At 46.6% G+C, this 26,404-nt stretch overlaps 2 protein-coding genes across 3 annotated transcripts in view; both read right to left on the bottom strand.

Moving 5' to 3' along the window:
* Positions 1-809: 809 nt before the first annotated feature.
* ACOX2 (acyl-CoA oxidase 2) lies at positions 810-19,167 on the bottom strand. The gene is made up of 15 exons (XM_037384128.1): positions 19,049-19,167; positions 18,137-18,421; positions 16,790-16,952; positions 14,529-14,680; positions 13,819-13,926; positions 12,976-13,095; positions 12,402-12,517; positions 11,891-12,063; positions 10,596-10,758; positions 9,709-9,899; positions 8,455-8,616; positions 7,359-7,464; positions 4,320-4,537; positions 2,456-2,588; positions 810-1,517 (listed from the first exon to the last, which is right to left on the bottom strand). Exons 2-15 carry the CDS (start codon positions 18,294-18,296, stop codon positions 1,455-1,457), a joined length of 2,028 nt encoding a protein of 675 aa, XP_037240025.1. The 5' UTR covers positions 18,297-18,421; positions 19,049-19,167; the 3' UTR covers positions 810-1,454.
* Positions 19,168-22,656: 3,489 nt separating this feature from the next.
* The window catches only part of FAM107A (family with sequence similarity 107 member A), a 31,232-nt gene continuing 27,484 nt past the window's right edge, over positions 22,657-26,404 (bottom strand). For both annotated transcript variants that reach the window (XM_037385076.1, XM_037385077.1), the window contains one exon: positions 22,657-25,947. In XM_037385076.1, coding sequence (XP_037240973.1) covers positions 25,840-25,947 — 108 coding nt within the window. In that variant the 3' untranslated portion in view covers positions 22,657-25,839. The remainder of the gene's footprint in view (positions 25,948-26,404) is intronic.

Below are 26,404 nucleotides of genomic sequence, written 5' to 3' on the forward strand. Positions count from 1 at the left end.
TGACTAAAAAAATGGCAAGTATTTGTACTGGCTAAAGGGATAGGGTTGGAGGGAACACGGAGCCTAAACACTTGTATCCGCTAAGTAGCGTTATCTGGTTTGTCAGCAATTTATCTAGTGACTTACTAACGGTAGGGTGCTGGTTCTGATGATGCTCCAAGTCAAGGGAGTCAAGTTCTGTGTTTTCAGTTGATTTTGTATGGCCATTTCTGCTTGTCTTGGGTGCTCCGCCATAGTTATTAATAGAATTTCTGGTTATGTTCTAGCTTGAATGCTTTGGGGAATAAGAGAGTTGATACCCACTTTGATGAATGGATCTTGTTCTCCTGTGAAGTTCTTGTCACAACTGCCTGTTGCAAGTCCTTATCACAACTGCTTCACACTGGGCTGTGCAGACCACAGCGTTTTGGGGATGTAAGAGGGGGTCTGGATTTCTGTGGTGGTTGCTGGTTCTTGAAGATGAGAGCTTTCAATCCCATCTCATTCAAAAGGCCCACCCTGGGTGTATTTCTCTGTCATGTTTTCTCTCCCCCTCTTCATACATTACAGGGTTTTTGACTTTTGTAGTAAGAGGCAGTAAGAGCTTCATTCTTCCTTTAAGGAGGGAAAGAAAAGCTGAACTGATGGAGCTCAGGAAACGTGGTTGTTTCTTTCCTGCAACACTTGGTAAGAAATATCTGTGTTAACTGGCATTGAATTATAATCACAAAATGTTCTTTGCAACACTTCATTTACTAGCAAATTAATGACTGGCCTGGATTAGCCTGCCCTTTCTGTAATTACAAAGTGTAATAATTAGAGAAGCAGTATTCCAAATAATACACTTTATTGGAGCCTGAGATTTATAGAAAGACAGTATGAGCGACTATTAATGGGGAAGTAAATTCTGCAGGCAGGAGCTGGCATCAGCTTTCTCGGAATCTTCATTAGCCAGGAGTACTCCACTGCTGAGCAATGTAACAACTATTTTAATTGTCCAAACAGATGTACTTTGTAATACAAATTTTGATTTTTTTCGTAAAGTTTGGGTTTCTGGGGTTTTGTTTTTTTTTGAAGGCACTGTACAGTTTCACACACTGTAATTGTAAACTCACTGAAGGGGAGCTCATAATGTGGTTTGGATTTTTTTTTCCTTAATTGTCATATAGTGGATTTAGAAAAAAGAATAAGAAAGCCAGATGGCATAGTTTTGATGCTACTGGGACACTTCTGGTTAGAAAATGGCAAACCCTAGGTGATTTTCAAGTAGATTGCCTCATAGCAGTGGGTACCACTCAGCTTTGGCTTCTGTCTGATTAAATGCAAATGACTGGCTAAGCATCTTGTTTCACACTTGTTGCAACTGCAAGTAGTAACTGATTATTAATTTTGATTAGTAACTACTGATGCTTCATAAATCTACTGCTGCACAAAGAACAGGAGGAAATGTGCGGTGTTCACTTAGATCGTGATCTTCATAATTTTGATAGCGTGTTGTGGAGAAGTGGCTTCAAATACCTCTCGTAGGCTGGGCTCACCTATTCAGAAAGAGAATGTGGAAGGGAATTAATAGTAATGAAGAAGGCAAACACCAATTTTTTTCTTAAGAATGATCTCTGAAATATAGAAAGCTAGGCTGTTTAAAAAAGCCCCACAAAACACAACAAAACCAAACCACTGGCTACTTCTGCCATGTGTAAGATCTCTTTCCCTATAGCATGTGCTGTCCTTTATAACCAATACATAACACTCAGCCCAAATGGGACAGCATACTATTTAACTTCAAAAAATATGCTTCAACTTGAATGTTTGCTGAAGGCGAATTTTGTGTTCAGCTGTAGTTTCAAAGGGTTGCTGATTACTACAGTAAAAATCTCACTTAAGGCAAAATGAGTTTTCAGACACAGCAGTAGTTATTTACATCATGCAGAATTTTACATTACTCCACAATATGGACGAATTAAATGAAAGTAAAGTGCTGAAGACCATGAGGGATGAAATTGCCTTGTTTAACATTTATACGCTTTCTGGTTAAACATACTGTTAAGAAAAATTTAAGTATTGCACTAGTAAAAGTACCAGTTCTTGGAAAATACCCTGCATTTAGGGGCTCTTGCAGCCACCCAGTGTTGTTCCATAATTGTAAAGTATGTAAACAGACTTTTGTGTTACCTTGTTTTGTACAATGTAACCTCAGTGATATAAGTTTAAAAACTAAAACCACATTGGTGGCAGGTGACCGTCCAGCTCCCTGGTACAAGCTCTAGTACTCTGGGGGCTGGGAGGTTAAATGCCTGAGTTAAGATTACAGGTGGCATAACTGGAGTATCACAGGTGATTGTTCAGACTGAGATACTAAGAATTAAAAGCTCTTATTCTACTTGCTTTTATCTGAATTGCTTTTATTAAAAGAAAAGCAAACAATTTCTGCTCTGGTTAATGCAGAAGTTGCCTGGCTGTAGTCCAGCATCCATACCTGCTTGTTGGTCGGTGACTTCTGAGCCCACTCGTAAAGCCGTTGGTAAACTTGTCCGTCGTAACTGCCAAGCGCAGAATTCAAGCTCTTATCTGTGAAATCAAAAGCGTCCACTAGTGGAACGGCATCCTTCCTATGGAGCAGATAAATGACATTTGTATTACTGAAGTGAGTATTGCTTTGTAAGGGCGGCAAATAAGTCAAAGGTAAACTTGAAAGTCAGTTGTCCAGGTTCTTCAGCCTAAAAAGCCTGTGCCAGTCTTCCCTCTTGCCTGTGCTGTAGGGAAAATCCTGCTTGTTTCGATTCCTCAGAGGTGTGTCTACTAATGCCCTGAGTTGTCTGTGCTGTTGAATGGGTATATTCGCGGGGTCTTGTAACCACCTGGGCTCCATCCCTAATTCCCTAATTTAGGACTCAGTCTCATGTCAGATGTTTTCTCAGCAGACACTGCGAGTTCTTTTGGCCTTTGCTGTGGTTTTTTTTTTTTCCTTTTTTCTTATGCTGTATGTGTTTGTCTTACAAAATGGAATAAGGTTGCTACTAGATTGATGTGCTTTGCTGATCTCCAGCCTTCATCTACTCTAAAGTATTTCTATTACCTCATCAAGGGGTGTCGAGGTGTTCTACTCTGTGTCTGTAAGAACAAAGCAACCCTGAACAGCAGCAACAGCTCATTTATTTAGCCCAGGGGCCAATTTGGCAGCAGTCAGCAACAGATAGCTAGAGTGTAAGGACAAGTATGTAATGACAGCATCTTCTGAGCAAGAGATGGTTTCTTTTTCCTTGTTTTCCCATTTTCCTGGGTGTAGGAAGTCATGCTGGCTGTCAGTCATCCCTGAGGTACAGGGATGCAAAGTGGTTTGCATCTTCCAGTTCCTTTTAGGAAAGGGCTGCTTGGGCGTTTGGGAAAGGATGGGTTTTTGCTACAGACTGGGAAGTGTTTGTATCCTTTCTACTAATTGTAAATAACTGACTTTTAATTACCCAGTAAACACCCACTCCATTCTTGAAGCCTGTTAACAAGGCATGGACTAACACAGAGAAGTGGCAATGAATTCCAGAGACAACAGTGGGTTGGGTTTTTGAAAACATCATGTTAAGCTTATTGCTTAACCTTGAATTCTGTGATCAGTTCTGAAAATGCTTGCTGTTCGGCTCAGTCCTGTTCAGCTCTCAGTTATGGTGTATTCTTATTTTTTTACCTTTCTAAGGTAGCTTAAGTAGAATTTTACATACAGTTGCAACTCACTACTTTGCACCATAAATTAATCTTACAAACAGCACTGATCAGTGGAAGATGAACCCTTCGTCAAAAGGCCTTAATGAGTGTTGTGGTGAGTTAAAACCTTAGCATATCTCAGAATTCACATAGGCATAACTGGTCTCAAGCAGATGCATCTGAACTAGCTGTAGGCAGGATTGTTTGGGTACCAGTTGCAACTCAGCCATGGCAACAGTGTAGGCTGTATTAGCTGTGGCTTAAGCAGGTTTTGCAGCATATGATCGGTTGCTGTGGCTGCCTCCTGCCAGTGCTGCTCTGACTACATATTATCCTGCTTTTGCGCTACAGCAAGTGGTAGAGTGTTCAGGATTTCTTGATCTATAATTTAAGATTTCATGTTACAGAACTTTAATTTAGAGATTGCAGAGGAGCTGGACACTTAGGTCTGTTTTGCTGTGAGAACAAGCTCTGTGTAGATGTTTCAATCAATTTCTAGTGCTGGCAGCCAACGAAAACAAAAACTGAATGAGGTGAATTGGCTTTGGAAATGTTGCCATCGGTACAGCAGCACCATTTTATATCTTTCACAGGGACAAACTGAATAGCTGTGTATTTCCTCTCATGCTAGAGCAGCTGCTCACCGAACAACAGCCAGGAGGTCCAGGTATGATGCTGTGACCATGTCCATTTGAGCTCCAGATATGTATCCGTCATGCAAGAAGAGTCCTGCGTTTGAGAAGATCCCGTGTAATGCAAAGAGGTCACAAAGATGTTTCATAATCTTCTGGATGCCAGCCTTGGTCTCAAGTTTTTCCACGGTTTCTACAAAGTTTTTCACTGTGATGTAGTGGCAGTGAGCCTGGAAAACAAACACAATCAACAGTGAAAGCACCTCAAAACACTTTTAGTAGGCTAAGTGACTCAAACGTTCTTGCAAAGAATATAAAACCTTTTCATTTCCATGGCACTCTTCCAGTCTGTATTCTTTGTATGCTGGTTGGCCAGGCCTTTTGCATTCATGCCTTGCAGCAACAGTAGAGAAGAATTGGGGTTGTAAATATTCATCGCTGTGGTATTTGTAAACTCCAGAAAACCGCTTCAGAAATCATGGTAGTACTTAATTCTAAATATTTCTGGTGAATACCCCAAAGAGTTTGTGTGATGGAAACCACTGGAATGCGCTTGTGTTGACACATAGCAAGTGAATCTTTGTTACACATCAACAGGAGAAAACTCTTCCACTGAAGACCTTGGGCTCATGTCATATTGGGCTCGGTGTCTGTAGGGCTTCAGCTCTGAAAGCATCCAGAACAGAAGGACGACAAAACTTACCTCTCGCTTTTGTGGGTTTAAGTAAACTGATAATTTCTGGGTCAGCCACTAGTAGAGTCTCTTAACTGCCACGTTACAGGAGTACTAGCTGAGGTCCACAGCAAATGAAGCAGGCTGACTCCACCTGTTTGTGGGGGTGACTCCTGTCATGCTGACATTGCTGTGGGTGGCTGGTGGTGTAGGTATCTGCATGAGTTCGCTCCCCTAGTTCTCCTGCCAGCTGTGGGTGTAAGCATGGCACACCTGCACTGCAGCTCTTCCTTGCTGGCATGGTCAAGCGGTGGTGGAGGCCAGCGTGGACTGCAGAACCTGCCTGAGAAGCTGGGTGTCTGCTCAAGCAATGAATCCTTGTGGAGTCTGCAGCAAAGCCGTACCCAGTGCCTGAGCTGCTCGGCTGAGAGCTGGCAGGCGTCAGCTCATATCGCTGCTGTGCCAGTCGTGTGGGTGAGTCTCCGGGGAAGGTGTGGAATATGAAGTAAATACAGAAGTGCCCCAAGAAAGCAGCAGGCTATCAAGTTTTTAATGTTATGGGGGAAACTCAAGGGCTTGGGTGACTCTTCCTTAAGTATGTAAGAAACTTTGGGGGCCCAGATCCCATTTCCTAAAGAACAGCAGCACAGTCACTACTGACAATACTACACCCAGCCCTCTGCATGTGTTAGGATCTTCAGAAATAGTTTCTTTCCGACTAGTCCGGTGTCTAGGTTCTCCTTCTCACTTCTTAGAGCGAGCTCTATTCCAGCTCGTCCTCTAACATGTGGTCTCCCCTGCTCTTCAGTCTGGAGACCTCAGCCATGAGTGGGAGGAGAAGGGAATGGCTTCTTCGGGTTTGTGTGCAAGAAGCACTAGTCAGCCTTTTCTAGAGGTAATCTGAAATTTTGCTTCATTTTCATTCCGCTAAAAATACATTTACATTTAAACAATTTACTAGGAAAGTAATTTTACAAAGTCACTTTATAGGTGGTTTTCTTTAGTTTTGAGGCAGTTACACAGTTTTTCTGCTCTTTTTTCAAGCTTACAGTATTGAATACTTGCTGCTTCCACTGAATCTGTGTAATTGAAAATGGGGGTGACGCAAAGCAGACAGGTGACCACAAAAAAATGCTGCTGCTGAGATCAGGTCTTTGCTCCCTTACTCAGTGAGTTCTTGTTTGGAAGGATTATGATCATGCTTACTAATATGAGTGGATTAGTGCTTCCAATGGTTTTGGAAGGATCTCTGCTGTTGCTGAGAAAGAATTTGACTTGTCAAGGACTTTGTCTAATTTACTGACTACAAGGGGGCTATACCCTACTATGAAACCACCAAGATGGTATCACCACAGTTAGGTAGGGTTCCTTTTTCTTTGTCAGGGGCTTCTTGCTAAGTCCATTTCAATTTGGATTGGCTCTGGCTGAACAGTAGATTACAGCAAGATGTTTTTCATTAAAAATTGAATGAATGTTAAAGTAACCCATGGATCTGTTTAAAATTTTCCTTTCCTCGGCTCAGGAAGGAAGGAAGGAAGGAAGACCTTCACCATAATTGTAGAGGAATTGCACTTAATTGCATACTAATTGGAGATTCTAAAGTATCAGTGGTTTTGGTTTTCATTTAAATTTAGGGCTCTTCTCCCCTCTTGCTTTCTTTTCAGCTTAGTTCTGTACTAACTAACCCTTGTTTTGTGGAACAGATGCTGCTGTCCTGATCCTGCTTCAGCTGAAGGCATGCTGGTTGCCTGCCTAATCCATGTGAACTGGAAATTGGTTTTGAATCTTACTAACTTGACTTCAATTTGATTTTTCTTTCAGTAGTAATTAACATTGCACTTATCACTGCTTTTTTGTTGTTTTCCCTGCAGTTAGCTTTCCTTGTAAGTGGTACATGTAAGGAAAACCAGGCATGCTTCACCTTTGCTGTGACTCCTCCACCAGCTTTCAGTAGGCTTTGGGAGGCTTTCTTCTGGGAGCCAGAAACACTGGGTTCTTATAAAAAGATGAGCGTTAGCTGGAGATGGTGGATTCTTGTTGCAGGGTATGGGAGGTCTGATTCTGCCAGTAGTGGCACCGTAACAGTGCATGGCTTTTTTTTAATTGGGTTTGGTTTTTTTCCCCCTCCCTTTCATTTCTACTCCCTTTAGTCTTTTTTCCAACTGGCCTAGTCAGATGGCAAATTCTTCAGATCAGGAGTTGTTTCTTACTACGATTTTCCCAGCATGCAGACCACAGTGGTGCCCTGGTCTTTGTGGTGTCCCTTAGATACTAACAGAAAACAAAAACAGCACTGAGACTTCAAGCTAATCATGCTGTTTCTGTTGCATATTGTATCATAAAGACAGGCATCAAATAAACAGATAAATTTTGCTAACCTTCGCAGCCTGCGCGAGCTGCACTGTGCACTGGTTCCATGCGTCGTGCTTTTTGACTCCAGACTGAACCAAGTCCTGTAGTTTAGCTGCTGTGCTGCTTACAAGTCTGGAAAATTATAAAAGCATATTGTGTATGAATACAGTAGCCCACATGCAGTCATTTCATACTCGTGTGTGATCAAATGGCAAAAATGGCATTTCTGACATTTGAAGTTATCCACACTCAGTATGAGTAAACTTTAGATTATGCAAAATCTAAGTACAAACTGGGAGAAGCACCCAGACCACCCTGGACTGAAGGATTTCTACCTTCTCAGCTTCCAGAGTAGTTTACTAGGGGGTCTGCTGAGTTCTTCTTGGGTTGGGTGTGTGTAAGGAGAGTTTGCAAAACAAAATAAAGTGGTGATAATATTGGACTGATGTTACATTATGTTTCTACTTTTCTACACAGGTAGCCAAATCCCTGCTCCCATTGAGACTGAAGCTTTTGGAAGAATGGCGCTGGCTCTGTTTTTACACTGATTTGAATGACAGCAGGGTTGTCCTATCCATTTACCTGGTTTTTAGAGATGATGCCTATATGGCCCATGACTGTGCATGCAATACTCATGAGAACGCTCATGATACTATTGTGTTGAGTAGCTGAATGTGTAGTTGAAAGGCTATGGGCAGAATGAGAGGCTCTATGTTTGCTGTGGTAATTGAAAACAAACATCAGTTTCACAGGTATGAGATTTTAACTTCATAGAACTGCACAGGATACAGTTGCCAGAAGGTTTTACTGGATGGCAACTCAGTGATGTGGTCTGGAATTTACTTTAGTGCCATCAGCTCAGGATAGAATCAGCTCCGTGGATTATAGTTGTTTGGTAGCACATGGCTTAAAAACTTCTGATGTTCTAAATGTGAAAGCTTCGTATTGAACATTTGATGTGGCTGTTAATCCTGTGTGAGTCTTCTCTTTCAGGAGCAGATGGTGTCAATTCTTGTGTAACTTGTGTTATTTTACCTCCCTTCAAAGCAAGGAAGAAGGTGAACTCCTAACACATTTCTGATGTCAAAGAGAGAAACCCTGTCCCCCGTCCTCCGTACTGACCTGACTGCCATGTGTTGATAGGCCTTAGTGTAAATATCTGGACAGAGAAAATCCAACTTGTTCTTGGCTGGACACTTCTCGGGTTTCACTGCAGCCAGGTAAGTGACAGATGGCGGAACAGGCTGGCCAGTGTTGGCTGCCTTGAAGCATTTAACCAGGAACCTGGGAAGAGGGTAAGAATCAGAGCCGGGCATGGTTGTGATCCCCACGCAGCAAATGGTCATACAAACAGTAAAGCGGGCTTGGGTGTGGAGCAGCAAGGTGTGACCCACCCCATCAGTGGTCCAGAACTGGACCCAAACAAGTAATAACCTTTTGTTTAGCATGTTATTTGCGATAACCTAATCTGTGATGGGTCTCAGGGGTAGCCTGTCTACTGTATTTAAGGGTACAGCAATCTGTAGTGATGAATTTTTAGGAAGAAACTTGCTGTGGCTATTGGCAGTCTCAGCAGCACAGTCATCATATACATATCAACTTTGCAGCCTGAGTCTTAATGCTGCTTTGGTCTTACCCTCTGTGGTCTCCAACACACAGTCACGTTGTGTTAACAAACCTAAGACCCTTTCTTGGAGCTAAACATGTGTCCAAGGAGCATTCCCCATGCGCTTATGTTTTTTGACACCTCTTGACCTTGCTATTTATCTTGCAAGAAGAGGCAATAACGAATGCAGAAGTGTCTGCACACAAGCAGAGCTATGTGGTAGCACCTCTGTCCCTGGGAAGTGTACTGGTTTTCTCCTTCTAGTAAAACCACGCGTTATTAAAAGTTCAAGCAGCTGTGGTTTCTTTCTTCTGTATTTCTTCTACTCTGGATAATCAGCAGTCTGTTTGTTTGGAGGAGAGTGGTGTTCTTGGAGCATGACTCATCCGCTTTGTGTCCAACAACTTTGCCTTCTCTGAATCAACCTCGCACACAAAGTAATGCTATTGTGTTACATTGGTTGCTTAACAAAAAATAAACTGCAAAACTTGTATAGCAATGCTTTTGCTGCCCTACTAGGCAAAGAGGAAAATGAGGTTATGCAGAACAGCACCTGCATATGTCCCAAAAACAAAAATAGAGAGATAATCCGATTCCCATGCACCTCCATGCCTGTTAGACAGAAGACGTGAATAGTTTATGTCCTGAGCTGTATTTTTAGAAGGTGCTGTGAGAAAGGAGTAGCTGGTTTTACTGGTTTTGGAGAAGAAGTGGTAGAGGTTGAATAAATGAGAGGGCAGGCTTTTAGGTGAACACATTTGAATTGTTACCTGGCAGTTTGCAGGAGCAAAATGGTGTTCTCCCCTTCATAAATACAAGAGGCAACTATTTTAGTATACAAGGAAGGGAGTCCGCTCAGCAAGGAGTACCCATGTCCCCCGCAGGCCCGGAGGCAGATGTCCACTGCTGAAGTGCAATACTGAGTAACCAAGGCTTTAAAGCCTGAAGAAAATGCATGGAGCTGTTTGGGGGGGGAAAAAATTAATTAAATAAATATATATTAAAAAAATGCAGGGTGTTAATAGTGGAAGTGTTCTAAAGTAATCCTCAGATCAAGTTTCCTTTTTAAATTTTGTGCCATTTCTGGGCATGAAATCCCTGTCAGATCCTCCTTTGCTTGTTGGTGCAGCACCCAGCTCCCTGAGCTTGACCTTCAGTTTCTGCCTGGGATGCTGCACACCCTCATGCTGGGCACGCTGTGGTCAGTTTATGCATTTTTGGTTTCTCTCAACCAGCAGTGGCTTTGGCCACCCTTGTTCAGAGTGTTTTCATTTCAGGCTTCCAGTTGCAAAATCTTATGTTCTATCTAAAAGTAACATTTTTGGTTTTGGCTCAGAAGTGCGTATTTGCATGTGCATTCATAGATGAAGTTGTGAAATAACGCTTTGTGCCACCAGGTACTTGGAACAAGGCTTTTACCAAACAGACATGCTTTTCAAGGACTTTTCACTCTGCAATAGTTCCCCAAAACAGAAAATTTGGGACGGTGAGGCAAATGCTGTTGTTCACTGGTTCTGGACCTAGGACACACAGCTTGATCTGTGTTTCCTCTTTCTCCAGTTACCTAGGGGTAAGAGGAATGCTTGTCCAGTTTGCTAAAATACTTGGATACTGAGAGGTGAGAAATGCTGTACGAGCTAATCCTGCTGCAGCTCACCTCTGGCAGTGTGTCAAAGTTCTTGTTCTGGATCTCGCTGTACGCCTTGTTGAATAGCTCCTGCAGGTAGTCGTTGATGAAATGAAAGGCATAGGCTGCTGCCAATGGGGGCAGCAATTTCTCTTGCTGAGTCTGGTAGTCAAGGATTTTTGCTTCTTCTTCCCTGTTGGAAGACAGCTGATGAAGTAGGGAAAGTGTGGAGACAGGCGTAGCTACTGTTAGTTTACCTACTGCATAATGAAAAATGGCATTTTTCACTACCAAGCAGCAGTGTGTGAATGGGACTGAGCTGATGTCGTGGCGGCAAATCTGCCCAGCTTGCTAAGGCTGTTAGAGAAACAAGTCTGACTAGGAAAAAAAGTGTGGGGTTTTTTTTTTTCCTGCTGTGTTGGTGAACCAGCCTAACAGTAGAAAAGGCTCTGTGCGTGCAGTCGGTACGGAAGGGGAACAGGGACTGCGGGAGAGGAGGAGGATGAAACCTTCAAGGACAGCAAGTTGTTAGGTGCTCGAAGGGAGGTGGTGGCACTGCACCCTGAAAAACTTTTGCTTTTCAAACTGATTCTTTGTGGCCCTGGGTGTACATAGGTTTTCCTGGACATACTGAAGTCTATAAATTATTTTAAGCTTTCTGCGCTTTTTTTGGATGTTCTTTGCCACTTTTGCTGTGGTTAGTACATGCAGGACTTCAAATGATGGAACTGGTTATTGCAGCAGTTCAGCATGCTGTGCTCTTGTGTTTGGTTTGCGTTTGAACCAAAACACGATCTCATTAGGCTCTGCTTGCTTTTGAAAGAAGACTGAAGTGGAAATTTTTGAAATCCATTCAAATGAAAATATCTATATAAAAATTACAGGGATTCTTACCAGACTAATAAAATTCAGTGTCACAGTGTGGCTACTGGAATTGTGGGTGTTGGAAGGTATTCTAATGTCGCACCCACTCATAGGGTGCTACAGGCTAAGAATTCAGCAACTTGTCTGCTTTGTCTGGATTCTGCTGAGTTACGGGATTACCATGGGTGGGCTAGTTATAAGAAAATTAAGTTGCCTGTGTGAACTGCTGAACTATTCCAACTCTGAAATGTATCTTAGAAGGAACAGTAAACATTCTGCTGTACTTTGACTGAAGCTCGTTCAATGTAAATAATGGGGAAGCATGTTTGTAATACCCTATCTGGGCCAGGACATAAGCCAGTGATGTGCTGAAAGATAAGATGAAAAGCTGAAATACAGACTGGTGTGGGGAACATGGTGTACTGTCCCCTTCCCACCACTGTGGACCTGAGTGGCATTACCCAGGCTTTAACTTGGACTGCCGGCGAACCACGGAGTATCGGATGGCGATGGTGCAAGCTTTCATTAGAGGTATTATAACTTCATCTGCAATCAGGGAAATGCGCACTGTAGTCATTGTGAAATAGTTAATCTTCTGTGACCCCTGTCTTACATAGGTGCCATCTGGTTGAACCTAGAGCAGAGAGAGGATGTTAGGTGCCGCTTTCTTCAATACACAGTACTAGGATTGTTGTGTAATCTGTATGCATAGAATAAAACGGACATCAAAATCCTTCAATGGATGCAAACTTAAATATTTTTCTGTATGACGGATGAAACATAGCCGTTTGAAAAGACAAACTTTTACTGCTTCTGGTTCAGATAGGTTCTGCCTGCCCTGTGAACCCTAACCTCTGAACATGGAATTCCTGACATGGAGTTTCATTTAGGATTCAGGTAACCTGCCCTTGGTAAACTGCAGAGACTTGTGAGAGTCTCGCAGGCGAGTCCATGATGTGAGTCCACACATACCTCGCAAAACTTGTTCAGCATGTTCTCCCTGGGGATGCGCACATTCTGCAGCATGAGGTAGCCGTTGTCAATGTGCTCAAAACTCATTTTGGGACCAATGTCTCCTGCAATTATGCCTGCAGTAGAAGAAAATATAGCCTGCTTACTTCTACTTGAACTTTTTTCTCCCCATTTTGGGTCAGGCTGGGGATCTCAAAGGAAGGGCACGTTCAGCTCTGCCTCTTTCCAGCATGGGCGATCTCGCTTGAGGGATGAAACAGGCATTTGAATGCCTTGTGGTAGTTTGTTTCCGTGATCCATCTGTTATCGATGTTGGCCAGGATCAGAACTGAGGTGTTAAGGCAGAGGTGGTTAGAGCAGCCCAGGCTTCTGGTTAAGAAGAAGGTTTGGTCTGGATATGCCTGAGGATACATTAAAGCTTCCTTTAGGTGAAAAATTGGGGTTAATGATAACTGTGCCTTGGGTATCTGTCTTTGGTTTTGGCAGTTACAACTCTCCCTGGGCTCAATGTTTTAGAAAACATTTAAGAACAAAATAAGCAGAGCACAGTGCTGCAGTGTCTGGGGTCATTTACCTGGACAGAGTGAATGGTCCTGAAGGCTGCGTATCTGCACAATGAAGGGATGCACGCCGTAGCACTTCCCGTGGACATACAGCTGAGCAAAGACCACTGTGTGGGTTGCTGACCTTCCCACTGCAAGAAGAAAAACAGCCCCATTCCCTTAAGACAAGGTTTTCACAGTTAACAGCAGCGCTCATTGCGTGTTAGGTCTTGCTAATATATGGGTCAGCATAGGTGTGATCCACAGTTGCTGGAAGCTGGAAATCGCCTGCATCTGTGCCCTGAGCCTGCTCTTGGCTCTCAGATGTTGTGTTATCCTCCTGCCTCTGCTGCTGCCCGTGAGGCTTGGATAAACAGTTTGCATCAGCAGATGAGAAAAAATAAATAGTTAAAGTTCATACTGTGCTGAGAGAGTGGGAAGTGCTGTAGCTGTTCGAGTAACTCCAGTTATTTTCTGTGAAATACCTTCCTGAAGGGAGCCATGAATTTCACATGAATTCTTTATGTCGAGACTGGCTGATGACTTGAATCCTTTATGCTGATGACCTCCGTGCAGTTTTTGGTTGTCTGCCTCTTATTTACAAAGAAGAGAAGATAGATTCCTGCAGCAGCAGGAGTTTCCCTGAGCGAAGTTCTCCAGCCCTGCCACCCAAGGGCTTTTGATAGGTGGTGGTGGCTCCCTTCTGGCCTTTGAACTTGTACAAACCCCTTTGGTCTCACTTGCCTCCCAATATGTGCATCCCTTACTGAAGTCCTCTGCTAGCACCTGGCCCCCAAACACAGAGCTTGACCAGGCAGACCTAGTAACTGAAGGAAGCAAATGAGAAAAACCAAAATGTTTTGTGTGATACTTACTGTCTCCAGGCCACCACTTCATGGCAGAGATCTTCGGTGTGTTCAGTATAAACTCCTGCGTAGTGGTATCAAAGACCGCTGTTGTTTCTAAACCTTGAAGATACGTTCCTTAAGAAAAAAAAGCAAAAACAAACAAGAAGAATTCCTGGTGTATCACAAGGATGGAAAGAGTGGAGGATCCCTGGAGGCTGCTGTGGGTATTACCAGGGTTTTGTGGTTTACCCTCCTGATGAGAACCGTGGCACAATGCTCCCAGCAACCCCACACCATCTCCTGCAAAGATCTCTTGAGCCACATGGTACTCGGGCAAGCTGCCTGGTTCATGGTGACAACCACCAGCTTGGGCAAGCTGCCTGGTTCATGGTGACAACCACCAGCTTGGGCAAGCTGCCTAGTTCATGGTGACAACCACCAGCTTGGGCAAGCTGCTTGGCTGATCCCCTCCACCGATGGTGAGTGCCTGTTGTCTAACCATGAGCTTTCATGCTCACTCTGTTATTTTTTCCACATTGGAGATGCACTGGCTTTGGTTTCGCCAGCTTGCAGAGGAACACAGAGGACATCAACCTCTAACACGCAAGTGGCATTTACCCCCACAGCCACCCCTGCCCCACTGAAGCAGGGACAGCTCGACCTGAAATCCCCCAAGAATCTGGGGTAATTGAAGCCTTTTGTCCTGTGGAAATGCCGCGTTTTCTTTGCAGCCTTACCATGCCCCAGTTCAGTCTGGGCGTAGCTTCCAATGAGCCGATACTCGGTGGCGAGAGGAATCCATTTGGTGATCTGTTTGTCGGAGCCCAGCACTGAAATGCTTCTCATGAAGACACGGTGAAGGAGAAAGGCGACATCTCCTGACAGTGCTCTGCAGAGAAGGCACAAGGGGTATTTTTATATGGATGAAATTCCAGGGATGTGATGAATGAGGCAGTGACACGGTGTCGATCACCAGACAGTACCACCTGCTGCCCTTTGATTTCTGCATTGTCATACCTTGCCCAACATCCAGCATCAACACGGTATTGCAGGAAAAGTGCTCTTCCAAGCTGCTTTTGTTCCTTCTTTTGTAGCAGTTTTCTGAAGTGTTGCTAGCTCATTATTTCACTTGCTTTTGGAGGAATTATCTGTTCTGAGTAACAGATGCTGAGCTCCTAAAAACACAGCCCAGCTCCAAAGCTCCTGTGGCTCTGATAGCTCGTGAGCCCTTTGTATCTTTATTTTACTTCACAGGATTCTTTCCCGATTACTTCAGTCACATTTTGAGGCTGAGCTAAAACCCCCCCACCTCCCTACCTTAAAAGATTATTAAAAATAATCTTTCGTAGGATGGGGACAAAGCTTTTAGCAGGGCCTGTTGCAATAGGACAAGGGGTAATGGTTTTAAATTAAAAGAGGGTAGACTTAGACTAGATATAAGGAGGAATTTTTTTACAATGAGGGTGGTGAAACACTGGAACAGGTTGCCCAGAGAGGAGGTGTCCTGGCTTCAGCTGGGATAAATTTCTTCTTAGTAGCTGGTGCAGGGCTGTGTTTTGGATTTGGTGTGAGAACAGTGTTGATAGGACACTGATGGTTTTGGTTGTTGCTGGGTAATGTTCATACTGAGTCAAGGGCTTTTCAGTTTCTCAGGCCCTGCCAGCGAGAGGGCTGGAGGGGCACAGGAAACTGGGAGGGGACACAGCCAGGACAGCTGACCTGAACTAGCCAGAGGGATATTCCATACCATAGGACATTATACTGAGCATATAAACTGGGGGGGAGAATTGGCCAGGGCCCGCTGATCACTGCTCGTGGACTAGCTGGGCACCGGTCAGCGGGGGTGAGCAGCTGTATTGTGCATCACTTATTTTTTTTTTTTTCTCCCTTCCCTTTGGATTTTATTTCTCTCCCCTTCTCCCTCCTTTTCATTATAATTGTTATTATTATTTTCCCCCCTCCTATTTTATTTTAATTATTAAATTGTTCTTATCTCAACCCTATAGTTCACATTCCTTTCTGATCCTCCTCCCCATCCCTCGGTGGGGGGCAGGAGGGGGAGTGAGCGAGCAGCTGCCTGGTACATCATTTCTGGCTGGGGTTAAACCACCACAGGTGGTAGATGCCCCATCCCTGGAAATGTTCAAGGTCAGGTTGAACAGGGCTTTGAGCAACACGGTCTAGTTGAAGATGTCCCTGCTCATTGCAGGGTGCTTGGACTATTATTACCTTTAAAGGTCCCTTCCAACCCGTACTGTGCTATGGTTCTATGATTCCAAGAAATATTCGGAAGTTACTTTGAGTGTCAGCAGTGATTTGTGCAGGTATTGCCCTTTTGAGTGACACTTTTGAACTTGCGCCTTCTTACTGGGTATGGAACCCCACCAAACGGCAACAGCAAGCCAGTAATTGATTTAGCAAAGGGGGAAAGAAGGAGGGGCAAGCAATTAAAATGTGGACCTCAACCCCATGCAAAGTGCTAAGAAATTTTTTTAAGGAAAGGATTGTGAGAAATACGTTATTCAATTTACCTACAAACTAGGGTGTTGGTTTGTTGTTTTTTGGTTTTTGTTTTTAATACAGTATGGGTTTTCTAGATAGAGAAAATGTCTTTAATTTAATGTGGAAGTCAGTAATGTAACTGAAACAGCATTACTTCCAATTCTGCTTATACATTTTAAAATGTCTGATGGGTGCTCTGAGAGCTGTAGCACAAGTAAGGAGCGTGCTGAAGTGGAAATATCACACTGGGGATGTGAACTGCTGTGATCTATCACGCTGTACCCATGTGCTGCTCTTTGAGAAGTTCCCTGCCATGTATCATCATTTTCCCTTTTCCCGAGTGTGCTGCTAAAGTAAAAACCTGCAGCACGTTTGTATCAAAACCTTATCTGTCAACTGTTGGCCTCTCCCAGCCTTTGCTAAAGCTGATTCTTCTTGAAATACACAACTTCTAACAAAAAAACAGTTGTACATTAAAAAGATTAATAAAAATCACCTGTAAATGTACTTAAATTCAGGTCCATTCTCAGTCCATCCCATCTCGTGCATCTTTTTCTGGAGATGAACAGCCTTTCTGACTGCTGCTTCGTACCTCTCATTCTGGGTCTGGAAATACTGGTTTTCTCTGCTAAATACGGGGTCAGATTCAATAGCTTCGACTGCAAAATAACACAGAAGAGTTGGTTCTCCTGGGCCTGGGGAGGTGCAGGCAGTGCCTCGAGCCCCACTGGGGAGGAGCGGCCAGGACTGGGGTTGTGAACAGTGATGCTGTGGCTTTTTAGGATGACTGCAGACAAGTTTTATTTTGCTGGTGCTGGCTCTGATGGCTGTCAGGCCGAAGTCGGAAAAGCGGCAAGTTTGGGGAAGGAGGAGGGGAAGGGAGCCAAGTGGGCCTGGGAGAGGGGTCTGTCGAGTGGAAATGGTGACCCTGCAGGGTAAGGCACCGTCCCTGGTCAGGCTGTTGGAGATGACTGCGTGCCTCAGGCAGAAAATGCCATAGATCCTTCTGTCTCTAATTGCTGTTTCAGTGCCCTGACAGCAGCAAGAGCTGAGGTTAGCTGGATTTTGTGCAGAGGGTGGCTAACAGCTGGAGCTGCTGGGTGTCCCGCTCGGGACTTTACCAGCCCTTTGCAGAACTGTGAAGCAACTCTTGGGCTTGCTCGTTTTGTCAGCCTGAACACTCCTGCTGCTCCCTTTCTGCCTTGAAACCTTGAGTCCAAGTCCAATTACTTAAAGTTATACTGAACTCCAGTTGCACCGTGAAGTGTGCAAAGCCCAGTGGCCTGTGCTGCTTTCATTTGATAAAGAGTATAATACGGATGTAGTTACAGAGACAAAAGAGGATATTCTTTTTCCCTCTGTTCCTTTGAGCACACAGTCCTAATTTGGGATACCCACTGTAAGTGAGAGCAGTTCAGCCTGGCTAAGCCAACCTATGCAAGGAATTCCCCACCTGAATGAGCCTGCCCAGGAGGGTCACTGGCTGCAGTTCACGCCTGGCATGCATTGCCGAGCAGCAGCGCTAGCCCCCATGTGCAGCCCCCTCCCACAGAGGTGCTCGCTTGCCTGTGCAACCCTCAGTCCTTGTATTCCAGTTTATCCAGACTTGCCAGAGATACTGGGCATGGGAGCAGGAAAGGGGAAAAGCTTCAGATAGCTGGGGGGGGTGGGGTGGCTGCAGAGGAGCTGTGTTGATTGACACTAACAGGGAACTCCATCTCCACACTCCCACTTTTTTAAAGAGATGGGTGATAAGCAAATACCCAGCAGCGCAAAGCGCACCATGCTGCAAAGGAGGAGCACAAGTAGCGGGACAGCCAGGGGCCTCATGAGGCTCACTCACCCACCGCCCTCCGAATCCGAGTGTGCTCCGCACCGCCGTCCAGCCAGACCGTGAGCTTTTCCACGCTGAAGGAGGCCGTTTGCCTCTCGCTGGCAAGGTCAGGATTCATGCTGCCGAGGACTGAGCCCAGTGAGGACTTGCTGGTCTCCAGCAGAGCCATCCTGGAAGCTGCGTGGCTCTAGCACGGGCCGGGGCTTGCTGGGCGCTGGGACCTTCCAGTGGGTGCTGGGCGAGGGTGCTGGGTGTGCCTCCGGCACTTGCAGCGGGTTGGCCAAGGTGTTGTACCTGTACAGGGGTTGTGTGAATATTTAGGTGCTGCCTTGTCCCCATTGCAATAATACAGACAATGAAAATTTAGGGCACGTTTAAGAGTTCAAAATGCGGGTTTTCTGATGTGTTTTAAAACATAACTATTGTCGTTTAACCAGTCTGTTCCTGATATTTTATGAAAAGTTACTGCTGGAGTATCCCACAGGTGTGTGTTAACGTGCCTGGCCCCTGCGCCCCAGGCCGGCCCCCACATCCCACGGGGTCCCCGTGAACCACGGGCTCGGCTGGCATCGGCTGCGACCCGGTAATTCCCACGTTAGCAGGATGTGGGCAGGATACTACTACTAAGAAAAACCCCGTGGTATCTGGAAAACAAAGCAGGCTCTTCCCTTGACGAGGCTGCCGGCCTTCCTGAACTACTTTTTAATACTCCAAGAGATTTCCACTCTGGAAGCTCCTGTCAGCAGTCAGCCGTTCCTCCCGCCCCGGTTCAGAGCCCGGGCCCCGGCTGCCCGCCGGCCCGGGGCAGGGCGGCCCCACGGCGGGACCCACCGCCCCCGCGCTGCCCTTGAGCGGCCGCGGGCGCAGCCGCCGGGAGGCCCCGGGGCCCGGCCGCCGCGGGCGAGCGCAGCCCCCACGTACCTGGCTCCTCCGGGCGCCCTCCGGCTGGGCCCTGGCTCCGGGCGGCCGCGGCGGGACCTTGCCCGGCCCGTGGGTGTTCCCGGGGCGGGCGGGCGGGGCGCGGGGGCCCTCCCGGGGCCGGCGGGGCGCGGGCGGCAGGGCGGGCTGCGCGTCCAGCGCCCGCTGAGCGGCACCCTGCCCTTCGCCCCCATGTGTCATTTTTGTGGGGTTTTTTTTTTTGGTGTGTGTTTTTTTTGTTTGTTTGTTTGTTTGTTTTTTCAGCCGGCCCCGGGTTCGCCCGGCTGAAGGTTTTCCCAGCTGCCTTACGGCGCTGCTATGGCACTGCCTGCGGCCCTGCTGCGGCCTGCGCTGCCAGCCGGGACACAGGGGTGTGCTGTGCAGGCCGGGCCTGCCGTGGGTGAAGGGGGGCTGCCCCTGCCGCCCCTGCCCCTGCCGCCCCTGCCAGGTCTGGGCTGGTGCCCAGTGGGCACAGGCTGGCAGCTCAGGCCCCGCTGGCTACAGCGGTACGAGCCCACGGGAGGGGTCCCCCCGCTGCCCACCGGCCATCAACGAACCTGCGCCGCTGCTGCTGCAGATCTGCTGGTTTCTCACTGGAAACTGCTTTGTCAGGGAAGGAGGTGGAACAGGTGGGACTCACCGTGCCCTGGAGTTGCTTCAACATGAGAAACTAAACAGAGGATAAGAAATTGTATGTAGTTTTGCATAACTGTAATATTAAGGCTGAGCCTGAGTGAACCAAGCCCAGCAGCCGTGAGGAGCAGCAAGTCAGAACAGCTGACGGGTAAGGGAAGGTGCGTTAGGGATGAATCTGGAAGCTTAAAGATGCTGTGTGGCTCTCTCACCCTGCCACAGCAATAGGTACCTCAATAGGTGATTAGAGCAATAGGGTGTCCTATGGATGTGCTGCTTGGTATTCTGGTCCCTACTGCACAGCATCACATCCTATGGTGGCTCGGGGTTGCCAGTGTTTGGGAGGCAGTAGCATCTTTCTGACGTTATTTGTGGGCTTTCTTTGCTTACTCTGCTGTTTTCTTCTGCTGCAGTCAGAAGCTCTCAGCCTCATGCGTCTTGAGTGCTGTTTGCAATTCAGCTAGTGGATCCTGATCTGCTGAAGGAAAGGCAGGGGATGGCAAGTTGGAAGAAGCCTGGCCCTGAACCCGTTTGCACCCTGATGTTCATGCAGGCTGGTATTTGGGCAGGTGTGGGTGCTGCCCGGGTAGGTCATTGCCAGCCGGCGTTAGGGAATGCTGGCAGAGCTGCAGCGCCCCTGCACACCTTGGCTGCACGTGCCCATGGGGTGCCCGCAGATCTCATGGGCTGCGGTGGGAACCAACAAGATCCACGAGAGCACGCAGTCATGGTGTGTTGGAACACACCACCGTTATCGTTTGCTGATAATTTTGCATTTTTCCCCATTTCCATAAGCCTGCATATCCCTGGTGTCATGTCCGACTCACAGGTTTCACGCGATGCTTTTATCAACGCAAAAGCAGTCACTCTATGGCCGTTTTAGATCATTTTGGGAAATTATCTAAATATAGAGAAATACCTGGACAGGCAGAAGAGAATTCCTGAGAAGGGAATCACCCAGGGCCAGTGTGACGGTACCGCTAGCTTGAGGAAGAAAACAAGAATTTGCCATTTCTGAGACAGTAACAAGAAATAAATATGCAGGAAAATGGAAGGGTTCCCTGAGAGGAGGCTGCACTGCAGGAGGCTGCCTGGAGGGCACTTCAGGAGGGAGTGCACAGGAAAAGAGATCTCAGCATAACCTGGATAAATTGCAAAGCTGGTATTGAAAACTCTGGCAGTAAGAAAAAATCCAGGCAATGGAGCAGTTTGTGCATAGCTAAAAGGCAATGTGTCCTTAAAGAATGGAAATGATTGTTTCTTTCTCTCTCCCATAGAAGATGAACTGTCACGGTACGTGTGGCCACTGTCATGAACAGTGTGGCCAGCAGGGCCAGGGCAGTGACCATCCTACTGCAGTGGGCACTGGTGCGGCCGCACCTCGGACCCTGGGTTCAGGGTTGGGCCCCTCACTCCCAGACAGACACTGAGGGGCTGGAGCGTGTCCAGAGCCGGGCAGGGGCTGGGGAAGGGGCTGGGGCACAGGTCTGATGAGGAGCAGCTGAGGGAGCTTGGGGGTTCAGCCTGGAGAAGAGGAGGCTCAGGGGGGACGTATCGCTCTCTACAACTGCCTGAAAGGAGGCTGGGCTGGGCTGGGGTCGGTCTCTGCTCCCAGGTAACAAGCGGTAGGACAAGAGGAAACGGCCTCAAGTTGCCCCAGGGGAGGTTTAAATTGGATATTAGGAAAAATGTCTTCACTGAAAGGATGGTCAAGCACTGGAACAGGCTGCCCAGGGAGGTGGTGGAATCATCATCCCTAGAGGTGTTTAAAAAAACACATAGATGTGGCGCTTAGGGACATGGTTTAGTGGTGGGCTTGGCAGTGCGGGTTAGTGGTTGGCCTCGATGATCTCCAAGGTCTTTTCTAACCCAAGTGATTCTATGATATGAATGACTGCCTTTGGCATCTGCTTGTGAAAGGAGGTGTGTAATTAGTGTAAGCAGTCTTGGGGCACAGCCCACTGAAACCTCGCTGGCTGGGGCTGCGAGAGGTTGATCAAGCATTTTACCAAGTCCTGCCTGAGCCCCCCGGTCTCACACCTCACCAAAGGCCAGGCTCTCCAGTGAAGGTGTTTCCCTTTGTGTGGTTTGTGCCAGGAAATGAAGTCCGCAACCTGCTATGGCAGGATAGCAACTGAGCTGCTATTATAAGCGGTAACAAGGTAGGAAGATGTTTTGGGAACCTGACCTGAAGAACAGGTTTAGTCAAGGAGCCCTCATCCCTAATGATGAGCTGACTGCCCACACTGGTGCCGCAGGGTGCGGAGGGCCGGGAATGCTGTGTACCTCCCGGTGTGGCAATCCCAGCGGATACCTGGTGGCAGAGAAATGCATCCAAGCACCATCTCTGCCTTGTTCTGAGTGGGGAGCTGGCGTCTCTGCTGTTAAGGGTATTGCTAATGAGACAGAGAAGTCCTTTTCATTTGCTTTACTGCATTTAGTTTCAGTCCTGGCTCTCGGGGACCATGGTGTGTGACCTGGATGTGTGAAGCATCCTCTCTTTTTCTTATCTATTTAATCGGTGGTCTTTTGTTGCTGCTAAACCTCTTTAAAAATGTTTTAGAATAATGAGGTGAGCTGACTAGTGTGAGGATTACCTTTCAGTTCAAAATGGAGTTTTTGAATTAAATCCAAGGGCAATGTGTTTCCTTGGCTTTGTGGGTCTTATCCTGCCAGGCAGGTGGGCATTTTTGGCCAGTTAGAAATCAAACATATGGGAAGTTTCAGTGTACAAAGCCTGATTCCACAATTTTTGTGCCCTTAAACTTTCAGTAAATTGAGATGAAGTCTGGGAATAAGCAATAGAGGCAGCATTGGGTGCGGATGATGAAAACAGCTCGTTGATGAGTAAGTTAACACAGCACTAACAAAGGAGTTGCTGTCAGACTTCACTGATTTTTATGTTCATTCAGTTTATTTGGCTGTTGTCTGCTTGCATCCTTGGAGCTTTTTCAGTTCCTTGTAGAAAGAGCAAAATGTACAATCATCGTTTAGTTTATTTCTTCAGAAATGTCCACATTAAAAGGTATGAGTTAATTAAGTAGAGTTGCATGACATATATTTTTATATAAATGTATAAACACCAACACAGAATATAGACTATATACCACATAGGCAACATACACAGTGCAAAAAATTGTCCCCGTCAATACTCTGATAATCTGTGTCTTCTGGATACACCACGTTTATTCAGGAATGCGTTTTAAGGGCATAGGGAAGAATTCGTTTAAAAGAAAAAGAGACACAAAGATACCCCAAAATCTTCCTGTTGATGCCTACACTGATACTTTTTCGGGTGCCACCTCCATTGCTGCCACACCATGAAGCACAAGAGCATTGGTGAAGGTTGCCCAGGCTCTGGGTCTGAGCCCAGCCAGGGAGGCATTACCACTTCGCAGGGGTGTGAGGAGCTGTGTTGGAAGATGCTGTGATTTTTAAGCCAGCATTGAACAGTAAAAGCATCATTTCCCATGTGCCATCATGGAGGGCTGGAGCCTGCAGCTCTTGCCGTGGATGAAGCACCGTGTGTCCCGCTGTGTGCCATGTGGATGCTCCAGCCTGTCCTGGCCCCGCGGGAGCTGCCAGCACCGGCTGCTTGGGGTTTGGTGTGGGTGTGCAGCTGGGTGCCGGCTTTCAGCCCGCAGGGTCCTGGTGAGCTGCCAGGTCAGGGCTTTCTGCTGTCTCTCCACCGCTGGAAGGACTTCCTGTGACTGTTAGATCAGCCTGAGTTAGGACAGTGTGACCTGGCCCTCCCTTTCCCTTCTGGACACCTGCTGAGAATGAGCCAGATGCCCCTTAGCTATCATGGACTGCACTGGTGTGCAGCCCCACTGTGCTGGGTGGGCACTGCATCTAAGGGAAACACTCATTTTTTTTCACTCTGATAATATTTGCGTACTCAGGAAGACCGCAGCAAAATATTTGCAAGTTTTTCAGTGCTGATCTGAGCACTCAGCTTACCCAGACCTTACCGGATGGCTTCAACCCAAGGACTTGTATAAATGCCCCTGTCCCAGCCCGGGTGAGCTGATAACACTGGTGCATATGGAGTGACAGATTGCCTCTCCTGGAGTACATGTCCATCTGTGGCAAAATTACAAATTAATTTGCTGAATTTTTTTTGAGCTCTTTGATCAAGGTTACTTAATCTGTGCCAGAACCCCTCACAAAACCCCCAGCACAGTAATTCTGGCTTGTTGTTTAAACTGATGTTACCTATGGAGTATCATACAGCATTCTTTACAGCTGTGTACAAACATCCTTAGTAACACCTTTTTTTTCTTGGAGAAATTTGGCTATTTTTTCCCCCTGAAAAAATGGTCAGTGCTGCTTCTTCCTCATGGTTTTAATCATAACTTATATGAAAAGCTTCTCAGTTGGGAGGGGTGTAATAAATCCATTTAGATCTTGTTTGACCCTTAGTGACCATATGCACTGGATTTCTGAAATAAAAACTTTAAAATGAGCGTGATGAGCAAGGGGTTTAAAATTCACAGCAGAGACAGTGCTGTGGGGTGGGGCTCTCCAGGACTGAAATGGAGTGAAGGGCTTTTATGTCCAGTCTGTCGCAGAAGCCTCGTACCTGTCACTGCTCGTGATGTGGTGTGGCTCAGATGTTTTACTCAGGCTGCCAGGTCGAACAACAGCCCTCAAAATTAAGCACCCCACTGGACCAGGGAGACTAGGGAATGGATTAGTAACTTTTTAATAAATATGTGATAAATGCTTAGTTTCCCTTAATTTATATATGGATCCACTGCAGATGTGGATAGTAGGTATTGTTTATCCAGGTATTACCTTCCCAGCTGACTGGGTCCATTGAGGCTTGCCATTCAAGAGCTGGTGTCCAAGGCAGTTGGTGAGTTGTGCTGTTTAGGCTTTGTGTCAGGGCTGATGTGGGAAGCAAGAAGCTGAGATATTCCTGGAGGTGCAATTTCAGCTCTAGATGTGGACACCTCAGGGCATGGGTGCTCCGTACGTGTGGCAGGCTCTGTCCATGTGTGGCGCAAACACACGATCTATCTCAGCTTTGCTATACCAGCAGCAAGAAGATTTTTACTTTTTCAAGGTGGTGGCTGCAATGAGGGAGCTCTGACCTCTGGAAAAGGGGATGAAAAGCACTGACAAAGGGTTTTGCATCACCACATACATGCCCTGTAGCCCCTGGTGCCTACAGATGCCAGCTGTGTGCAGGGTGGCTACCAGGACACCAGTATGACATTACCACATTGACACTTCTCAGTCACATGTCTGGCTGCTGGGTAAGGGGCTGAAGCTCAGTCGTCCAGGGGCAAGAAGCAGTTTGCCTGTCTGCTGCATCTGCAGGGACCTGCTGCCTGGTCACTGCGCGCTTCCACACACAGCCATGCCGAAAACACCCAGCCTTTGCTTTCTGCACAGAGCGTTTGCCTCCCGCTTGGGGTGTTGATGGTGTGGTCCGATGGATTTTCTGCCTGAGCATGGAACTGCCTAAAGAGCTGTTTTCAAACAGGTTTGAAAAGCAGTTTAAAGATGCTTGTGAATAACAGTTGCACCTGCCTCTGCTGCATTGGTACGGGCACACAGAGGCTGATTTTTCTAATAGTACGGGTGTGCTGCTGGTACACACAGCCTCAGCCAGGCTTGACTCGCACACTGGGGCAATACCAGTGACCCTTGGGAAAGCCATTATGGTCGCCTGGGCTGTTCTCAGTAATACACAGATTGTCCCTTTTAGTTACCAGGCCAGGTTTCCAGGAACTTCTCCAGAGCTGCAGCCGCCCTCCTGTCACCCAGTGCCTGGTGAGCCTGCCTCCAGGAAGAAGCAGGGGTCCCCCAAACCATCCCTCCACAGACTTCCCTGGCTTAAACAGTCGCTGTGTTTCTAGGGTTAACCAAGAGTTAGCTGGAGGTTAGCATGCACCCACGATCTGGGGGGAAAAAAGAACATAATTTCGCTCTGCATCTCCCCGTGTGAGTACTTCTTCGGTGAATACTGCACCTTTTCCACAGTGGTACCTTACTGGGCTGGGGAAACCTTTTTTGTGCCTTTACTGGAGCAAGTGTTAATAACCATAAGCAGCCCCAACGGTGCAGGTGTGAATGTCCACCATGTACAGAGATGTCAGCGTGTGTGTGTTAGCGCCGGCCTTGGTAGGATCCCTGTTGAGTTTTGGCAGAAGCTACGCTGCTTTCTCATCCCCAGTCACCGTTGATGTTCTTCTCAGGTTTTCCTTGACCTTAATGAATTCTGGTGCATGGTCTTCCTGCTTCTCCTGCTCTTTCTCCAGCTGTAAGAAAGAAGAGTCACCATTAATCTGTGCATACTGAAGGACAAAAGTGCGTCAGCGACATTCAAACGGTGGGCTTCGTTATTGCTGGGTGTCCAGTTATTATTGCCCAAAGTTGAGTGTGTGCAGTGCACATGTCGGTGCTCTCTTTTTCCAAGTCATTATGCCAGAGCCATGTTCACCCTTAGTCTCTTTTTCTGGCCTCCTGAAAAATTAAATTATTTATTTTTATCCTCCAGGGAGGAGCATCTCCAGCAGAAAAGCAGGGGAGTGCTTCACTTCAGACCTGGCATGGAGAAGAGTGGAGGAGGTTTGAATCCTTCCCAGCAAAAAAGGCCTGTGAGCCTGGGGAAAGCTCTCAGCATTAGTTTATTGTCTAAGGGGGTGTAAGTCATCGTACTGCCTCACTTCTATATGCAAGGTCTTTATGGATCTGTCCCTGAATCACCTTGTTTCG

Source organism: Falco rusticolus, chromosome 4 (assembly GCF_015220075.1).
Source record: "Falco rusticolus isolate bFalRus1 chromosome 4, bFalRus1.pri, whole genome shotgun sequence".
Lineage (NCBI taxonomy): Eukaryota > Metazoa > Chordata > Aves > Falconiformes > Falconidae > Falco > Falco rusticolus.

Coding starts and splice junctions, on each gene's coding strand:
- ACOX2 (XM_037384128.1), bottom strand. CDS start 18,296: ATGGCTCTGCTGGAGACCAGCAAGTCCTCACTGGGCTCAGTCCTCGGC. Junction 12,518..12,975: donor GGACCATTCACTCTGTCCAG/GTAAATGACCCC, acceptor CTTCTACTGCAG/GCATAATTGCAGGAGACATT. Junction 12,064..12,401: donor TGCTGAACAAGTTTTGCGAG/GTATGTGTGGAC, acceptor TCTCTGCTCTAG/GTTCAACCAGATGGCACCTA.